Genomic DNA, 18,319 nt, shown 5'->3' with positions numbered 1-18,319 from the left:
AGATCTTCTCTTTTTTATCATCTGAAGAAGAAACCAGAAATTTTGATTTGACAGAGGGAGATAGACTGATGTGTCATCAGCGTACAAGTGAAGCTTTGCAATTAACTCAATTATATTTCTTTCGTAGCATGATGTGAAATATTTTTGTTAGTTTCTTCTTGTAGTATTGCTGGAGAATCAATTTAATTTAATAAAAATATTAAATTCCTCAGGTTTTTGTGAAGAATTAAGGATTGAAAATATCCAGAGTATGCATTCGATCTTCTTCTAATTTCTTATACCTTTATTCCTTAATGTTGAGTTGATTTTTACTGAAGTTAATTAGTTGTGAAATGTTAACTTCTTTCTTAAAGAGATTTTTTTTTTTTCAAAATTTGCTCTTCACTTGGTCTCTTAAAGCTAGGGTTGGCGATTTGAATGAGATACATTTTTTTAAATACTGGTTAAAATGATCTTTATGACCCGATAGGAAGCAATTCATGGCGTGTTCTTAAAGTAGTTTGGAAAATATCCGCTATCTACAGCAGGAGCAAAACGGGAAAAACAGCAACCAATAGTCTTGACGGGACACCTTTTTTTAAACCAATCAAATCCCTTCGCCGTTCGACCTGCCCCCTGCGCGTACATGTCAACGGCGTGCACTGACCCTGGTTCAGTGCGCGCGTCGAAGGACGGAGCGTCGTTGCAGAATGGCGGGGAAGAATGTTTGGGGCTTTACTTACCGGTGAGTGCGCCATAACTTGGAGTAGTCCAAATAAAGAAAAACGAAGAAACGAAGCGCTGAGGACAGGTTACGCCAGGGACGCACTGGACGCGGAAGCGCTGCGCGCACTGCGCGCACCGCGCGCACGTCTCCGCTCCCAACGGAGCTCCTCCAATGGGGTGGGAGCTGGGCGGAGCCTTGGGGAGATGCTACATTCGTGCTACATGCTAGTTTTCCAAGATCGCCAACCCTAGCTTTAACCTTCTGACTTCTCTCTCATCAGTTTGCATTATTTTTTTCAAATATTTGACTTTTTTTCTTGACATTTTTGTGTCAAAGGTTTGACTTGCATTTTTGTCTCAAATGTTTTGAGATTTACTCCCAAAATGGTATTTTTTCTTTGTTCTTGAACTGTAGAATGAAATCAGTATCATTGAGCTGATTTCCAAAATAGCACATGTATATAAAATTGGATTTTCTTGTTTACATTATAATCCACATTTATCATTATTCCTACAATTCCTGCTGTGTTGAATATATTTTGTCTTTAATGTTGACCTTTGACTTCTTGTCTTACTTTGATGTGGCCTGAGATCCTCAATATAGCTTAAAGTAAACAAAAATGTGTTTGATATTTAGTCTGAACCGTGCTGTGGAGGTGAAGTGGACGCTCGGTTTTGTCGGATGTGACCCATTTGGTCCCAGAACCCGACACAGTTCGGTTCTGCCTCTATTTTTGGGTCTGCGGCAGTCTGGTTCAAGCCGCCGCTGCTCATCGCTGCTCCTGACCTCACCCCTAACCCCGAGCCCCCGCCCCCCTCCCTCATGTCCACTCATGTTAGGCTCACACACACCAAACACAAAGTCACACGCACACGTACATCCTTCTGACTGCACAGTGCAAACCATAGAGGGATGGAGGGCTTCGCAGAGGAACACTCGTCCTTGACCTCTTCTTCTTTTGACCCTCTCATGAGTGTAACAAGTATTTTGTGTTTTTTTTTTTTTTTTCCTTCATCAATCTTTCTAGATACCTGAACTGTTCAAAAGCTGGGAAAAATCCTCCTTTTTTAATGTCCATTTGAAACAAGCAGGATGTGTTCGTGTACTGTTTTGCCCAGCTCTGATTTATGTCTGACTGCTATGTAATCAAAAACTCTCTCTTTTATCCCTTTTCTCTCCATCCCTGTCCTCCTATGTTTCTTTACATCCTTCTCATCCTCCTTATGATCATCTGACTTGAACCACTCACGCACACACCCACACACCCACACACACACACACACACACATTCCTCCACGCACACTGACCTGGCTTCACTCCTACACTCGCACCCCACAGAGTCCCGGTCTAGATGTTGATGAGAACGGTACGTTGGACCTGAGTATGAGCAAGCGTCTGTGCAGCGGCGGCGGTGCAGGGGACTCGGTGCTCACCCCTCTAGAGCCCATGTCCCCCCAGAGGCAAGCGGCCCTGCTGGGCTCCCGCTGCTTCGGCATGGGGGACCCCGCAGACTGCTGGGACCTGCCCGTAGACTACACCAAGATCAAACACATAGACGAGGACGAGAAAGAGGTAAAGGGCCACGGAACAAGCACCGTTTCTGGAAACTCACACGGCCGCCGCCGTCCATTTGTGGCCAGATTTTTAAGAAAGTATCAAGAGGATGTTTAATACCACAAAATGATCTCTCTGTAAAAACCATTAGAGCTGACAAAATTGTGTTGTGTGAAATAAATTAAATAAAACGATCATTTTAGACGTTAATATAGAAGCTAACAGACTTTGTTAATCTGCACATATTTCATGTTTGAGTTTCTTCAACTTTCATGTCAGAGAGAGGAACGTGAACTTTTCAGAGTGATCAGATGAACTTTAGGTTCCATCTTAAGATTTAAGGAGCGAAAAAATGTCCTTATCTGCAAATTGGTTCCAGCAGTATTAGATCGACTGAAACAAACTGAAACGTTCTGCTATTGCAATGCTTTTTTATGAAAACTGATTTTTTTTTTTTTAAAGGAGAATTGATAAAATTGATATATTGTTGATATAACCACATTTCTTTAATCGGTAACACTTTACTTGAAGCCCCTCTTTATAACACATTATAAGTAGTTATAAACACTAATACATGATCACAATGCTTTATAACTCACTATACAGCAGTATACAGCATAGGATTAGGGTTAGGGTTAGGATTAGGGTTAGGGTTAGGGTTAGGTCCTGGCATTGTGATCATCTATGAATGTTTATAACTATAGCTACACATGTTATAATGGCATTATAATGCTTTATGAATGTACTTATAATGTGTTATGCAGGGGGGCTTCAAGTAAAGTGTTACCCTTTAATCTATTTCTGGTAATTTTAAAGTTGATGAGGTTAAACCGAGATGTTTCTAGAACATGAATTCCTTCATTTCGTCTTTAACTTGTCTTCTCTTACCTCCCCTGAAATTTTTTGCATTTTTCAAAATGCTGATTAAAGTTTTTCATGCTAAATTTCAGCCTTGCGTGAAATTGAGGAGAGTTCAAGATTAGAAGTCCTCGGTCTGAGATGCTTCGTCTATACTAATTGCAGTCGCATTAGCCAGTGGTGTGCACATTATTTCCAAAGCTGATATCAAAAACACTCACTGATGTGAAACTATTCAAAATACATAAAGTAAAATTAGAGTTTTGTAGTGATCAAAATGAGACAAAACTAGAAAGTAGTGTTTAACTTTGTCAAGATGATAAATGCAATTTCTAATGTTTAGGTTGGTTGAAATAAAAAAAAACAAAGTTAAGCATTTAGGTCCAAATTATATGAACCACATGCGATGTAATTCTATTTTAGCCATTTTTTTATTGTTCGCTAGATCAATCGAAAACTCCCTTTTGCCCCAAAAGACTCCAACGAAAGCCGCCTTCCTTCCTTAACGACAGTTCTCAGTGTTTGTGACAGAGATGATGAAGAGAGGACAAAAAGCGCGAGGTTCCACATGACAGACCGTCATGATGTTGAAGATAATTACAAAGCAGCAGTTGTGGCTCTGGAAGCTGATAGACCATACAGTTGGCATGCGTCACTTATACTGTCTGTTCACTGTGTCTCAGCCCAAATGATCCCCCTCCAAGCCATTGATTCAACACAGTGTCTCCAAGTCAAACATTTGCATTGCCGTCTGATTGTCTTCTAGGTTTCTTACCTCCTCGCCTGACTCACTGTTATATTTGGAATCATTAGAAAGTCATATGAGGGATTTTTTGAGGGAAACCTAATGAATCTGCATGTTAATTGATGTCAGCGTTGCCTTGCACAGAGATATCTGCTCTGTTTGTATCCTGCTCCCCCGCATGCTGGCTTTCTGTTTTTACATTTTGCTCTTCTCCAAAATGAATTATGCAAAGTAGCACCTTGGGAGGGAATCGGAATAGCTCATCTCATCAAAGAACTGCTGGAAATCAATGCACCACTGCTGGGTGCGCCTGCCGATGCGCGCAAGCGCATGCATGTACAGTACATGTGCCTGTTTTTTTTTTGTTTTTTTTTTTTTGCTGCGTGTGAATATTCATAAAAGTGTGAGTTGTCTGTACCCTCGTCTCTTTGGGAGTGTGTCTGCGTGTGTGTGTGTGTGCAAGTCTCATCCCTAGCCTACTTTACTGCTCTGCATCACTGTAAGGTATGCATGTGTCGTCCTGCCTCCCGGCCCGCGCTCCCTTTAATTGGAGGAGCTCGCCGACTGACCCGGCGTCACACTCTCCCAGACAGCTCCAGTTGCTGGATAATTTGGGCCGTTACGTCCGGACCTGTCTCTTTACGGGCATTACTGTACACACGCTGCAAGCATGGAAGAAAAGGGAAGAGGATTTGCATCCACAGCCGCCGTGCCCTGGCTTTGCATGCACTGCAGACAAAGCACAGCCCCACATAACGCAGCCTGCAGCGGCGTGACGCTACACCGCAGTGCCATCTAGTGGCTGGCTGCTGTATTACGAGAGCCCGCACAGCCAACTCCCTGCATGTGCTGTACGCCACACACACACACATACACAAACCAGTGCACACACACACGCACACACACACACACACGTTTCAGACCTCAGCACTGCACAGACATTACATACACATCATTTGAATTGACAAGACTTTGTTTGGCATGTATCCTTGATGTGTGTTGAAAAAATACAGACAAATAAACCAGAGATATCAGAAAGGTCCAATATTATGACCTCAGGAAGTCAGACGTTTCATAACTTTGTTTCAAGGTACATCTTATATTCCCGCCTTGTACCACAAGATGGTGCAGTGAGCCACTTGTGTGTCTGTTCTGCTTTAAGGCTGACAAGGGAAGAAGATACAAAACTGGATAAATATTACATAAATAACATCAGAGGCCGAACCTTACTGGAACACTGCTTTGTGGTCTAGAAATTCAGTTCTTTATAACTGTAGCACTAGTTAGTCAAAACCTTAATTTATAAGTGAAAACAAATTACTAAAACACAGTATGTGAAGCTCCAGTGTTAAAATATCTACAATTTATTTAAATGCAAATCAAGACTGACCCCAGTTGTGAAGCAAAAGACAGAATTTTGAAAATATCAGATGTGGAGAATATAGAAAACTCATGCAGGACAGACTTAAACATTGCAAGAATATAGTTCGTGTTGGGAAATGAAGATAAAACATGGAGGCTGTAGATGAGAAAACATTTCTTAATTAGACTCAAGTTTTGTACTCTTAACCTTTCAGCTTGATCTCTTCGTCTTTCAAATAAAGCTGTAATGTTGTGCATGAACGTGTTATTTAGGTTTCCACCACTTCAGCTGCCTTTTTAACGAACACAAGCAAAAAAAAAAAAAATCAAACCAAATCCTTTCTCTCCCCCCCTCTCCGTCTCCTCCCTCCTTCCCCTCCCCGACCTGCAGCCGGACGACCTGGACCCCTTCCAGGACCTGCTGGACGACCGCTCCTTCACCACGGATGTCAGCCTGCCCAGCCCCAAGCCCAAGTACGTCCCGTGCAAAGAGAGCAAGAAGGACCTGATAACGTAAGACCCCCCCGCTCTCACCCCCACCCCCCACTTCCCGCTTCTCCCCACTCATGCTCCTGGTTTTTCTTTTTTTCCCACCTCCACCCTGCTCCTGAAACACGTCTCCTTCTCTCGACCCCCCCTTCATCCTGTGCTCCTGTGCAGTCGCTTGCTATATGACTTTAGTTTACCAGCTTTATCCATACGTCCAAGGTGGTGCTAGACTTCAAAGCAGATTTCCTCCTCGTTGCTGGTGTATGTCTCTCGTCCACCACACCACTCAGCTGATCTCAGGAATGATCACAGACAGTGAAGCTAAACTGGAAACAATGAAAACCAAAAAAAGGAAAAAAAAAGACCAACAACCCCTTTTTTTCTGTAATTTTCACATTTTCTTCTCCTTCCCTTTGGGCTTATAAATCTGTCTATTTTTCCGGTGGCAGATGTCCCACACCGGGGTGTGATGGAAGTGGTCACTTGACGAGCAATTTCGCCTCACATCGAAGGTGTGACTTCCTTTTCTCCTGGTGGAGTCTATTTCTCTTTATTGTTTTCAGCTTACCTCAACTATGCTGTCAAACACCTGTAGGCAGAATGCCTCTCTCTTTTATCTGTTAGCCCTTTGACTATTGGCAGCCTGACATGCCGAATCAGAATCACCATCCGTTTGTCCGCCATTTCAACACAAATATCATTTTTCCCAATCTGAGGCTTTTTTTAAATGTAAAACCAAAAAATCTGAAGTTAACTTGTCTTTTCAAAGAGAGTGCAGCCATCAGAAAACAGCAGGTCTTTAGCAGACGCTCCTCACAGTGCAAACAAAGTTTTGAATAGATGTATTTGCATATAAAATGCAGTGTGTGTGTTTAATGGTGAAGAGTCGGGATTTATGATGGTGCTCAGTTTTGATGGATGGAGGAAGATACTCCAGCAAAGTCCCGCGCAGGACAAACACAGTGAATACTGATGATCCGCGGTCCTCCATGATCGGAGATAATCCACTTTATTGTTCCGCATATTTACATCCGCCAGCAGGATACAATGACGCGCCCAGTCAGGGAAGGCCGGCTTTCTGCTTTTATTCCAACATGGTGCCACCTTTCTCAAGCTCTCATTGTCTTTCCTATTTGCCTTTCTTTTTTTTTGACAGAAAAAATAAAAAAAAAACATAATCAGAGGAATTCCAAAATGTCTCATCTCATCATGGGGTCGCTGTAGCTCAATGTCAGAGACTCAGCGTCTCAACGGAAAAAGATGATTTCTGGACTGGTCAGAGATTCTTATGGGCCAGAATTCTGAACTGCGTCACTTGCTGTTTGGAAGACATTTGTACGTTCACTGTTGTTCGACGGACAAAAATAAGCGGCTATATGTCAAATGTCAAGCAAATCAGCAGCTACTGGCTAAATGTCATGGAACATGCCTGAAAAGTCATCCACAAGTTGATGCAGCATTAATACGGCATACATAAAGTACCAACAGCATAAGAAAATTACCATATATTTGGTTATACTCTCATAGTTTGGTGTATCCAGCTATTCTCCAGTTATCTTTGCCTCCGAATAATTCAAGATCTTTGGTTTTAGAACATATGTAGCCACGAATTGTCCTGGAAAGATTCTCATCTATAAAACATCTGATTGTACTGTGTGGCTCATTATCAAGGCTTCATCCTCTCTGGGTCTGGATGGACGGTCTGCAACATGTATTCCAGTCCAGAATGTTGGGTAAATTTAGATATCTTTGATTGGATTGTCAATCCGTGTTGACAGTGTCACGATTATTCATTTGTGGAAGATGTTGCGGACCACGTACGCCCCCTTCTGAGGCTATGGCATCATGACACAAGCAACGCCTAAATTAATTAAAGACTGGGTGCATGCTAATTTGGAAGCTAAACCCCAGGATAAAGTTATTTCTCAATGGGCCGTGTGTAAAACCTTGTAAGCTGATGTTATTCAGTCCTCCAGGCCCTTCCCACAGCGCTGTGCCGACTAAGCACTTACCATTCAGAGCGAGGAGATTTAGGCAGAGTTGCTGAGTGAGTTGCGGTGTGAGATGAGTCTGCAAGGACCCGGCGCTGTCAGACGTGGCTGCACCTACCTGAAACTCCGCCTCGGACCGGCTCGCCATTGAAGTCCCATTTCGATTTCCTATTCCAATACAGTGCACATGAAAACTGCAGTCCTTCTGTTGCACATGAACACAAATACTCAGAGGGTTAACATGTTTTAGTCAACTCCCTGCACTTGCATCATGGCTTCTCAACATTTCCCGGTTGATTTTTATTTATGCATGTGTTTGAAGTGGAAATATGAGTGCAGGCTGTCTGTACTGGGGTTTTCTTATTATTTTATTTTTTCTTTCTTTAACCCTTTTATTTTTGGTGTAACTAATGTTTCCCTGGTGTATTTTTCAGTCTCTCAGGTTGTCCTTTAGCTGATAAAAGCATTCGAAGTATGCTGGCCAACAACGCACAAGAGCTCAAGTAAGGCGTGAGATGACTCGATGTTGCGTCCGTGATTTGTGTGTCCTGCTTGTTCTGCCAAGAGTAACGTCAGCCTTATTAGTGTTAGTGCACATTAATGTAAAAGATGGTCATGTAAAGCAGCGTGCGGACGGAGCAACGGGCTCTCTGCCGGAGATTTACGACCCCGGCTTTCAAAGAAAATAAGCTAAAGCTCACATATTCATGTTTTACAATTATCAACAACTCACATAAAGTCACCATCCTATGAATGTGTTCCATTATGAACATGGTGGGGAGGGGGGATTTCATTTATTCTGTTATAAATCAAACTAAAGCGTTTCCAATAAGTCATATTTCTGCTTCAAAAAAGAAAAGCTGATTCAACAACATGTCTAGTTTAAAGGGCCTGTATCATGCTTTTTTAGCCTATTATTGGCATTAACATGGTAATAGTTTATTTTTGGCGCTAAGGAAAAGTCATTTTGTGTTAAATAAAAGATTTTCGGGGGCTATTTCTGAAACCCGGAAGAGAAAACGCTCTGTTTCACTGGAAATCCCGCCTCTCCCCCTGTGGACTTTGACTGACAGCGTACTTCAACCAATCGGAGCTTCAAAACAAATACGTCATGCGTTAGCTTCTCTAAGGGTTAGCTTTAGCTCTTTAGCTTTAGCTTCTCTACACGTAAAGACACGCGAAAACGTCTTTTCCTGTTAGAAACTCACCAAGCGCAGACCCTTCAGACTGTTGCTCTTGTTTGATTGTTGCTTTCAGACGACGGTGAAAGTTTATATCTGTGATCGGAGATACAAAAAGCAGCAATGGGGGTGGGGGGGGGGGGGGGGGGGGTCGTGTCGTGTCTCCTGAGTGGAAAATGCGAATCAGCTGCGTGCTGGTCAGAGGAGAGTGGTGTTGTCTGCGCGGGGGTAGGGTGGGAGAAGAGTGGTGGGGAGGAGTTCAACTTTTGTGATGTACATAAGTTTGAAGAGTTTCAAACGAGCTGTTTTCTACCCGAAGGGAGGGGCTGCTGTGAAGAGCAGCAGACTGAAAGAGATTACTCAGACATGCGTGGATGAAGGCAAATAACATTTTGGGGGTGGTTTCAAAGGGAAATCAACTTTGTGGTATGCTTAAAACCTTAAAAAAGTGGATTTTGCATGATATAGGTCCTTTAAGAAAAACAAGGAATTAAACTATGTTTATCTGATGGTGACAGTTTGTTTTACTTTTAACATGCAATTTTGAAGAAATTTGATTTGTTAGGTACCTCAGATCCTTTTCCGAAGTCACTTAAAATGAAACGTTGTGTGTGAATAAAATAGTCATCTTCTAATTGATGAAATTAGACTGGATTTAATAAAAAAAAAAAGTAACCCAGTTGCAATATAAAATGATTGAATTCCATTCAAATTCATGGCCAGCAAGCAGTAAACTCTTGTGTTTATATGATTTGAAAGAGATTTCCAGCCTGATTTCTGGACCCTCAATGTGAGGAACATTTATTTACACAACAACATTGCAAGTGCGTGTGCAGAAGAAGTATTTAGTCCGGCGCATGCACAATAGTATTGTTTTGGGAAAGTTGCGTTTCCCCCCATTTACAGGGAGACAGAGTTGAGACAGAGTTTTCAAAAGTTGCCTTTCCCCATTTACACCTTGGAAGCTCTTTTCAAAAAACCTCCAAGCACCATCATGTAAACAGGATCTCAGATTTGGACATGAATATAAAAAAAAATACACTTCATGCTTTTATTTTGAAGGTTTCTGGTTTTGGATTTTCATGTGTGGGTCCGTCGTCAAGCCTTCAGCTTTCTAGGAAGAAATAGAAAATCTGATCTACAGAATATAGAAGAGCATTTGATGGCTTAAATCTGGGAATTCAGTTCAGCTTTAATGTATTTGGTTCATGTTTTAGCTTTATTTTTATTTTACTGAATTATTTTTTTAAATCAACAAATTAGAATGTATAGAAATTCCCAGTCTTTTACCTTTCCTATCTCCTTATTGTATTCCATTAATTTACTTTTTACTCACTTGAAAAATAGTTTTGCTGTAATTTCATTTTGCGGGTGTGAGCAGACGTACGAAAATAGATTTTTGAACATGTTAATCGTATTATTGTAATTCCTTTGTCGTTCATACAACTGAGTGAATAAAAAAAAAAGTCTCATTCATTGGCTTGATTAACTGCATTAATGTGTTGAAGAGTTAAAACATTTGACTTCAAGCCAGCCTGTTACTTCTTGCAGTGTGGCCTGGATATAAGCTGCTGCGTGCGCCGTGAGGCTCCAGCGCCGCTCACAGCCCATTAAAAACACATCATTTAGCCACTCTGCACTGTTACACTGGTTGACATGTGCTCTTCATCGCAGTCGAGTTTATTTTGACTCGGTTTTGCTCGCCAGAGCACAAGATGTCCATTAACATGCTGCTGAAAATAGTCCCCAGCAGATTTATCTCCTGGGAGTTTCTCACAGTAAAAATATAAAAATATTACCTTTTTCGTTTTTTTAAGTCTTTTTAAAGGTTTTAGTGGGCAGTATGATAATTGGAGTTGAGAGCCGCACTCGCTGAAGTTTGAAGTCTGATTGTCTAACCTGCTGTGATGAATAAAAAAGTGGACTTTTTTGTGGCCAGTTGTTCATTATTAGTAAGAATAACGGCCTCAGAGAATATATAAAGCAGGGGGATGCTCATCTTTGAACACTTTCAATCCCACAAAAACTCCCTTCTTACTTCCAAAGATTTGGACAATGACCAAACACTTCAACAGCAAGGATGAACTGGAATCATTTCCACTAGTTTTATGAAAATGGAAACGTGTATTTAGTTCGTTCACAGCTCTAATGAGGTTCAGTGGTGGTTCGATTGGCTCTTCTCATAACATATGAAACTATTTCTGTGAGCCGCCTCAAACCATCACATATCTGGAAGGTTAAAGTGGCAACTATGACTAAAATATTGAGACATTTTGTTGAGAAAAGTTTCAATGGAGGGATTGCTGATTTGAGGTGATCTTTGAATGAATTGTAAAGAAAGTGATCAATCGATTTATGTTTTTTTTTTGAGAAACTTTTTCTATTTATTTTGATAAAATAAAGTTTAAGATCCAAAAATTGATGCTGAAATAGTTCTTGAGTTACTAAAATCGTCTTACGTGATTCATGTATAACCGAGTTCCTCTAACGAAAGGCCCCCGAACTCGGCCCAGACCGTCGCTTCTGTTACTTTACCCTTCACATGCTGCGCTTTTTGCCGTAGGCCCTGAGCCCTTTTTGTGTTTTCTGCCCCAGGTGCCCGACACCAGGGTGCGATGGTTCGGGACATATCACTGGCAACTACGCCTCACACAGAAGGTACAAGCCTGAGTCACGCCGCGCCTCCCTGTCTCATCTGTTCCCTCTCTTCTTCCCGGCCTGCACAGATCTCTGCAGAGATCTTCCCTTTCTCTGCTCTGACCTCTCCTTCGCTCTTGTTCTCTCTTTGTCACACGTCTCGCTGTATTCTTCAGGTCTCAGCTTTGTAACGCCGTCGTTTGTCTGCAGTCTTTCAGGGTGTCCGCGGGCCCGGAAAAGTGGGATAAAGATCATCCACAGTAAAGAGAACAAGGAGGACCAGGAGCCCATCAGGTACAGTGCAGACGCCGTTAGAAGTGAACTCCCTCCCAGGGGATCGATTGATCAGGGCCGGTCGATCGGTGCGAGCAGGGTCACTATTTGGAAAATGGGGATCAACTTCAAAGCAGTGGCCACGGTGCCGATGAATAGGACAACAGAAGGTTCCTCAAAATTTAGGTTAATCTTTTTTTTAAGAAATGGAAGGAATGTAAAAAAAAAAAAAATCATCAGATCGTCTTGTTTTAGGACAAAGTGAATGTGTCAAACATGTGGTCTGCAGACCCACAACAGGGTCTAGTCTAGCACAGTGTAACGCACAGTGTAAAGAACCGACAGCGATGATCAGCAGTACGGCCTTAATGTGTAGAAAAAAGCTAGAGCAAATCTTGTTTTGTGATCATGTGAATGGTAAAAACTGATTTTTTTTTTTTTACTCAAAGGATTTTTTTTTTTTTTTTTTTTTACAGATTTGGTGCATCAAATGAGAACATTTCTAGGATGTTCTCATTTTTTCTTTTTGTTTTTGCACAGCAACTTTGGAAAAACTTTCTTCTTGCTGATATTTAAACTTTATTATATTGTTACTTTGCAGGTCTGGTCCAGTTGAAATCAAAAGGCCGTATGCCTTTCTAAAAAAACTGAGCAAATTGACAGTGTTCAGATTGTCAAAGCTCATTTTTATATACTATTTACACACATGGATGTATTGTACTGTGAATGGATCATCTACTAAACCGGTTTAAAAGTAAAACTCATGCAGTCACCTGTCGAGATTTTTGGTAACTTCATGTTTATCAGTGTTTAAAGTGGAAAACATCCAGTGGGGCGACTGTTTTTCATATGTAAGGAATGTGACCGGAAACCGGAGGAGGGGTGCAGTCAGAACGACCGGCGGCGCCGTGACTTGCTCACTCAGTGCACGTCTCGCCGTGTGACGGGCGCTCCTGTAAGCAGGAATAAATCTGTAGCAGCTCTGACAAGACAAATGTGCCACCAGTGTAAAGTTTCAGGCCCGGTCAAAAGGTGCAGGAGAAACTTCAGAAGTGCAAGGTTGGAGCAGTTTGGAGTGATGAGGAGGAGGAGGCGGCTGTGCAGTCTCTGGTGAACTCCTGCAGACGCGCAGGTAGGGGAGGACAGAGAGGCGAGCAGGGAGGGAGAGATAGAGGTGGAGAGAGATTGATTGACTCCACCGAAATCCCACAATGGGCTCCTCTCCGGCCTCAGCCCTGCAGCTGCATTGATTTCTCTGGTGGTGCAGAGCACAAACAACACTCCCATTCCCCGGCGTGTCATCCTGCTGGATTCTGAGGCTGGTCGGCTGAAGGTAACCCTGTTAGAAGGCGCCGCTCACATGGAAATGATGCTCCGTCTCCAGCTGGGAGGAATGGAGGCGACGCAGCACATTAAATCAAACACGCTTTGATTGAACAGTTCTGGATCTGAATCACTCCCACTTTGGAATTATAAACATTAACATCAGCGTCCTCTTAAAGTCAGACAATGTTGGGTTTCTGTTTCTTTGAATGCTGTCCTAAAACTTCGGATCTTATCAGCTCATCCACACACTTTCGCAGAATGCAGATGCAACACTTTGCAGGTAGTGTTGCAAAAAAAAAAAAAAAGAAACACCTGCCTGAACACGAGGTTTCAGCTCACACCTCAAGCTAAAGGAAATGCAGATTTCTTATTTCACTATGTCACTTTCCCATCCAGTGTCTAAACTGTGTGACTGCCAAAAGTTCTTGTGCACTTGTGATTGAAGTGAGTTTTGAAGTGAGGATTCATCCATGCACATGGCTGGGACATTGTTACTGGGAGGCAACAGAAAGCAATTGAAGATGTATCAGTTGCACCATTAAAATTGGTCCCTGAGCTGTGTTCTCCAATTCTTTCATAAGTAGGAGATCAATAAAGCCGAGCGATTAGCATGTTTGCAGTCCATTGCTGGCTTGACCACAGTTAATGGGATGCTTTTGCACCGTCAGCGAAACTGGACATCACTTCATACATTTAGTAGATATGTAACTCTACTTTAATTTAAATGAACAGAGCGAACCAGGTAGCAGTTTGTCTTTGTAAAGATTGTGAAAATTAGCCTGTGATCACATTAAGCCGACTGATATTAGCATATTTCAGTTGTACTAACCAGCTAAGCACATGTTTGTGTTTGGATGGGAAAATGGAAGCTATGCTAGCAGTGTGATCCAGCCACAAACCTGTAAAGATGTGAAGGGAGAAGAAACTCTGCATACGGCAAAATACGGCAGGAACGATCGGATGGAGCGCTACGGGATGAAGCCATTGAAGTAAACCGTAAAATACCAGTGAAGGAGAAGCATTCAAAATGAATCAGGCTGTCTATAAGGATGGATCTGGTTTTGGAGCGGAAAGCAGTGCACGTGATATTCTCCGGATGTTTTTCGCCATCAAAAAGCTGCGAACTCAAAACAGGTAGCTGTTGTTTGCAGACAGATCTGATACTTTCACAGCCCATTCTGGCTTTCACTATCCTTTCCTTTCTGCAAAGTGTGACATTTGGGATAATTTTCTGTCTCACTGTATCTGATTAGCACCAGTGTTGATGCTCTGTCACCGTTCCAAAACGCCGATAAGACCACTACTGAAACGGCTTTGAATCGGGACGATCGTATCTCTGTTTGTATCGAGGTGAAGGAGATTTTTCTGCTGGCGTTTGTGTTCAGTGTTTTAAAATGAGGCGCGTCTCTTTGTCTCGCCGTCTCTCCCAGGTGTCCGGTTCCGGGCTGCGACGGTCAGGGACACGTGACGGGGAAGTACGCGTCCCACAGAAGCGCGTCGGGGTGTCCCATCGCCGCCAAGAGGCAAAAAGACGGCTACCTTAACGGCATCCAGTTCACGTGGAAGTCGGGCAAGACGGAGGGCATGTCGTGTCCGACGCCGGGCTGCGACGGCTCGGGTCACGTCAGCGGCAGCTTCCTCACACATCGAAGGTGAGTCCAAACATTCAAAACATCTTCTACATTATCTTTATACTCCTTTGTTGCAACATATTTGCTACATTATATTGTAAGATAGTTGGACTTGGTTCTGTGTAGGCAATCTTCCGCAGAAATGACATTTTTTAATGTGATTTTTCTGAATTGAACTGTGGAATCTGTGTGATTTTGGTCAGTTTTACACTCTCAGCTGGATATTTGCATGAAAAAAAAATCCCGCATGAAGATGATTTGAAGTTCAAATATTCAGTCGGTGCTCTCTCAAACTGTGATGAAGAAAGCTTTGTTAGAGCCCTCACAGACCAGGACTTGGATTTTTTTTTGAGCTCAACACAAAATTCACAGCATGTCAGTGATAATGGGGTATTGATTCACATCTCGAAGAGGGAAAAAAAAAAAAAAGACTCTCTGGCTCCTTATGAGGCTAAAAGTCATCTCATTTGTTCTTAGTGTTTTCTTCATATTCTGGACCTCTGAATCTTTATCAGATTGCTTTTAATAGCTCTGAGCATGTGAAGATGTAGTCATGTGAATGTTTGTAATTTGACACCAGCATCGTCTCCATTTTAGCTGCAGCCGTTCTTGAATAACAAAAATCTTATTGCAAACAGACCAAGTATAGCAACCAGTTTATCTCTGGCGGCTCATGACAATAAATAATGCCTTCTATTCAGTGAATGAAAAATTCATTGCATTGTTTGAGTGGATGTAAAAAAAAAAAAAAAAAAAAAAATCTGGTTAAATCTATGATTTTCAATGAATTTCTCTTTCCAGAAACCTCATTTAAACTACCTGGTTTGTCACTTATATCCAAGTCTTTATTCATCGCTCAGCTCGCAGGCTGCTCGTCTTTACCTGGACAGAAGCGAGTTGACAGGAAGGTTTAGGAGGCGTTTTCAACTCCTCATGCACTGAACCGATGCTTCCCTCCAGTCTGTCAGGTTGTCCACGTGCCACCTCCGCCATGAGGAAAGCCAGGCTCTCCGGAGTGGAAATGCTCACGATAAAGCAGCAGCGCGCCAGCAACGGTAACAGCAACGCCCAGACTGGAAGAACGGGGCTGGGTTTTCTTGGATGTAATCAGATGTGGAGTATCTGCCTCTGGTTGCCAGTTTGTTTGTTTGTTTTTTTCCCACCTCATGTCTGAGAGACATAAATCCTTTATGAACGGATGAGGTAGATAATATCCGAGAAACTCATTAAGTTTTGTCTGATTTCTGATACAAAAAACATCATACGAAAGTTAAATCTGATTTAGTCCAGAGGACTACAACTTTTCTGACCAAAGGAGGCTTTTTTGTGACTTTTCAACAAGTTGCGCTTACCAAGTATTAATCCCAATTTAGAACATTGAACATTTCATGACATTTTTTAGCTGTTCTCTCCCAGCCTCCCCTCCCCAGTGCTGGTATTGGTGTCTAGTGTTTTGTGTGTGACCGTACTGGTGCCTGACGCCGCCTCTCTTCTGCAGGGCTGGAGCACGAAGAGGATATCAAACAGCTGGATGACGAAATCAAAGATTTAAGTGAATCGAATTCACAAGTGGAAGCAGATATGATCAAACTCAGAACACAGGTGAGCGCCCACCCCACCCCACCCCCACCCCCCACCCCCCCACCCCTACTCACTGCGTTTGACTTCACCCGCCTTCATACTGTAACCCGGTGTCGCTCGCCCTCCCTCTCCGCAGATCACCACAATGGAGTCCAACTTGAAGTCCATAGAGGAGGAAAACAAGGTGATTGAACAGCAAAATGAATCTCTCCTGCATGAGCTGGCCAACCTCAGCCAGTCACTGATTAACAGTTTAGCTAATGTCCAGCTCCCTCATATGGTAAGGGCCCACCAGGAACGGCAAGCCAGCGACTTCTCGCAGAGTTCAGATAACCGTAGCTTCATTCCTGCATCTGCCCGCAGCCTGTCGTGCATGCTTTAGCCTAAAATGTGCTTGTCTTTCCGGACAGCATGGGGGAGTTGTGAAATAGGGCTTGATTGGATGTGTAGTTTTCCCACAATGCTTGCAACTCCATTAAAAGTAAAGTGTGCACAGAACACAGGGAGGTTTCATCTGAGCTTTGGAGAGGTGTGATGAAAATGGCCTTAATTGTGAGTTATTCCCACTGTGGACAATTTAAGTGGAAAGAAACCACGACTCTTTCTTTGTACCTTATTGTGTCCACCTTCATTCTTTCCCTCTTGATATTAACTCTTGATATTTATATCAAAAAGTTTTGCATTGTGCTGCTAAGGGTTTCGTAGCAATTACGCAGTTTTGCCCCTCTTTATGCTTCCCACTGCCTTTCATTCTTATGTAACAAACCAGCTTCCGCTCAGCGACAAAGGACTGAATTAGGCCTTTTCATGATTTCAGCAGGTGTTTGATTAAAAAGAGACAATCAAGTTTTTTTGAAGTAATACTTTCTTGTGACACCAGCCTGTAAGTCTTCATCTGTTCCTGCCTCTGCTTTCTGTGCAGCTGCCTGATCTCATACTGCCATCTAGTGTTTCATTCTGTGAAGGACCGCTTGCCCCCGTCCACAGAGGAGCTAACAGAAAACTGTCCCTCCTTTCCCAGAAACCCCTGGCACACAAAGAACCTCCTCTGAGAAATACCAGCTGCTTACAGCTGCACCAGCAAGTGAGTCCATGATTTACGCCGTTTTCCTGCTCCAAACAGATGATTTGAATCTTGAAAGCGGCGAGACGCTTAAATGGGAATCTTAATCAATACAAGTCACTTAACGCTGACACTTTAATGCCACTGGATTTATGTGGACCGAACTATTTTCAGAAACTTGAGGCCAGTAATGGAGAAAGAAGGTGGTTTAAAATGACTGGACCTGACGATTCTGGTGTCAAATTACAAGTATGAAATGTGCCTGCGAGGTAATGGAGATCGTTTGGAGGAGAAGATCAAAACAAAGCTATTAGTTTGAAACCGTGTGATTATGTTTGTACGAGGCCTGAAAGGAGGAACGACTGAATGAAAATAAGAAACAAGATCGGATTTTACTCTGAAGATGACAAACCTGTTTGCAAAATTCAGTGTGGCATTGGAAAATAGTGAACATTTCAGGCGACGCTTAAATGATTTTTGTTTGTTTTATTGCAGGAGCCAATCAGCGAGCAGAACTTTGACGCCTACGTCACCACTCTAACGGACATCTACTCCAACCAAGACCAGTACCAGAGCCCGGAGAACAAAGCCCTGTTGGAGAACATCAAGCAAGCCGTTCAAGGGATCCAAGTGTAACTATTCAGTTTGGGGGGAGATTTTTGCTCCTCCTCCTCCTCCCGTCGGCAGGCGGCCAATCAGAATCCACACACACACAGGCAGTGACGGTTCGATCTCCTCGGTTTCGGTGCAGTAACTTACATAGTGTTATATATTTAAGATTCTGTTCTTTGAAGGAAAAAAAAGAGGTATTATGTGTAGGACAGACCTCAAGATCTATTCTTTCTCTCTTTTTGTTTTGGGTGTTGCTTTGAGGAAGAACATAAAATAGCATAATAGTTTTTGAGGACATTCACATTTTGTA

General features: G+C 42.6%; 1 protein-coding gene across 4 annotated transcripts in view; it reads left to right on the top strand.

Moving 5' to 3' along the window:
• myt1lb (myelin transcription factor 1-like, b) overlaps positions 1-18,052 on the top strand; it is a 122,594-nt gene extending 104,542 nt beyond the window's left edge. For 3 of the 4 annotated variants that reach the window (XM_030117688.1, XM_030117689.1, XM_030117687.1), the window contains 11 exons: positions 2,045-2,278; positions 5,617-5,738; positions 8,140-8,208; positions 11,482-11,544; positions 11,734-11,817; positions 14,553-14,774; positions 15,714-15,808; positions 16,252-16,355; positions 16,471-16,518; positions 17,356-17,418; positions 17,893-18,052. In XM_030117688.1, coding sequence (XP_029973548.1) covers positions 2,045-2,278; positions 5,617-5,738; positions 8,140-8,208; positions 11,482-11,544; positions 11,734-11,817; positions 14,553-14,774; positions 15,714-15,808; positions 16,252-16,355; positions 16,471-16,518; positions 17,356-17,418; positions 17,893-18,033 — 1,245 coding nt within the window. In that variant the 3' untranslated portion in view covers positions 18,034-18,052. The remainder of the gene's footprint in view (positions 1-2,044; positions 2,279-5,616; positions 5,739-8,139; positions 8,209-11,481; positions 11,545-11,733; positions 11,818-14,552; positions 14,775-15,713; positions 15,809-16,251; positions 16,356-16,470; positions 16,519-17,355; positions 17,419-17,892) is intronic. The other variant, XM_030117690.1, reaches the window with a different exon arrangement.
• The last annotated feature ends 267 nt before the right edge of the window (positions 18,053-18,319 follow it).

Source organism: Salarias fasciatus, chromosome 19 (genome assembly GCF_902148845.1).
Source record: "Salarias fasciatus chromosome 19, fSalaFa1.1, whole genome shotgun sequence".
NCBI lineage: Eukaryota > Metazoa > Chordata > Actinopteri > Blenniiformes > Blenniidae > Salarias > Salarias fasciatus.
This window is presented reverse-complemented; position numbering and strand designations above follow the sequence as displayed.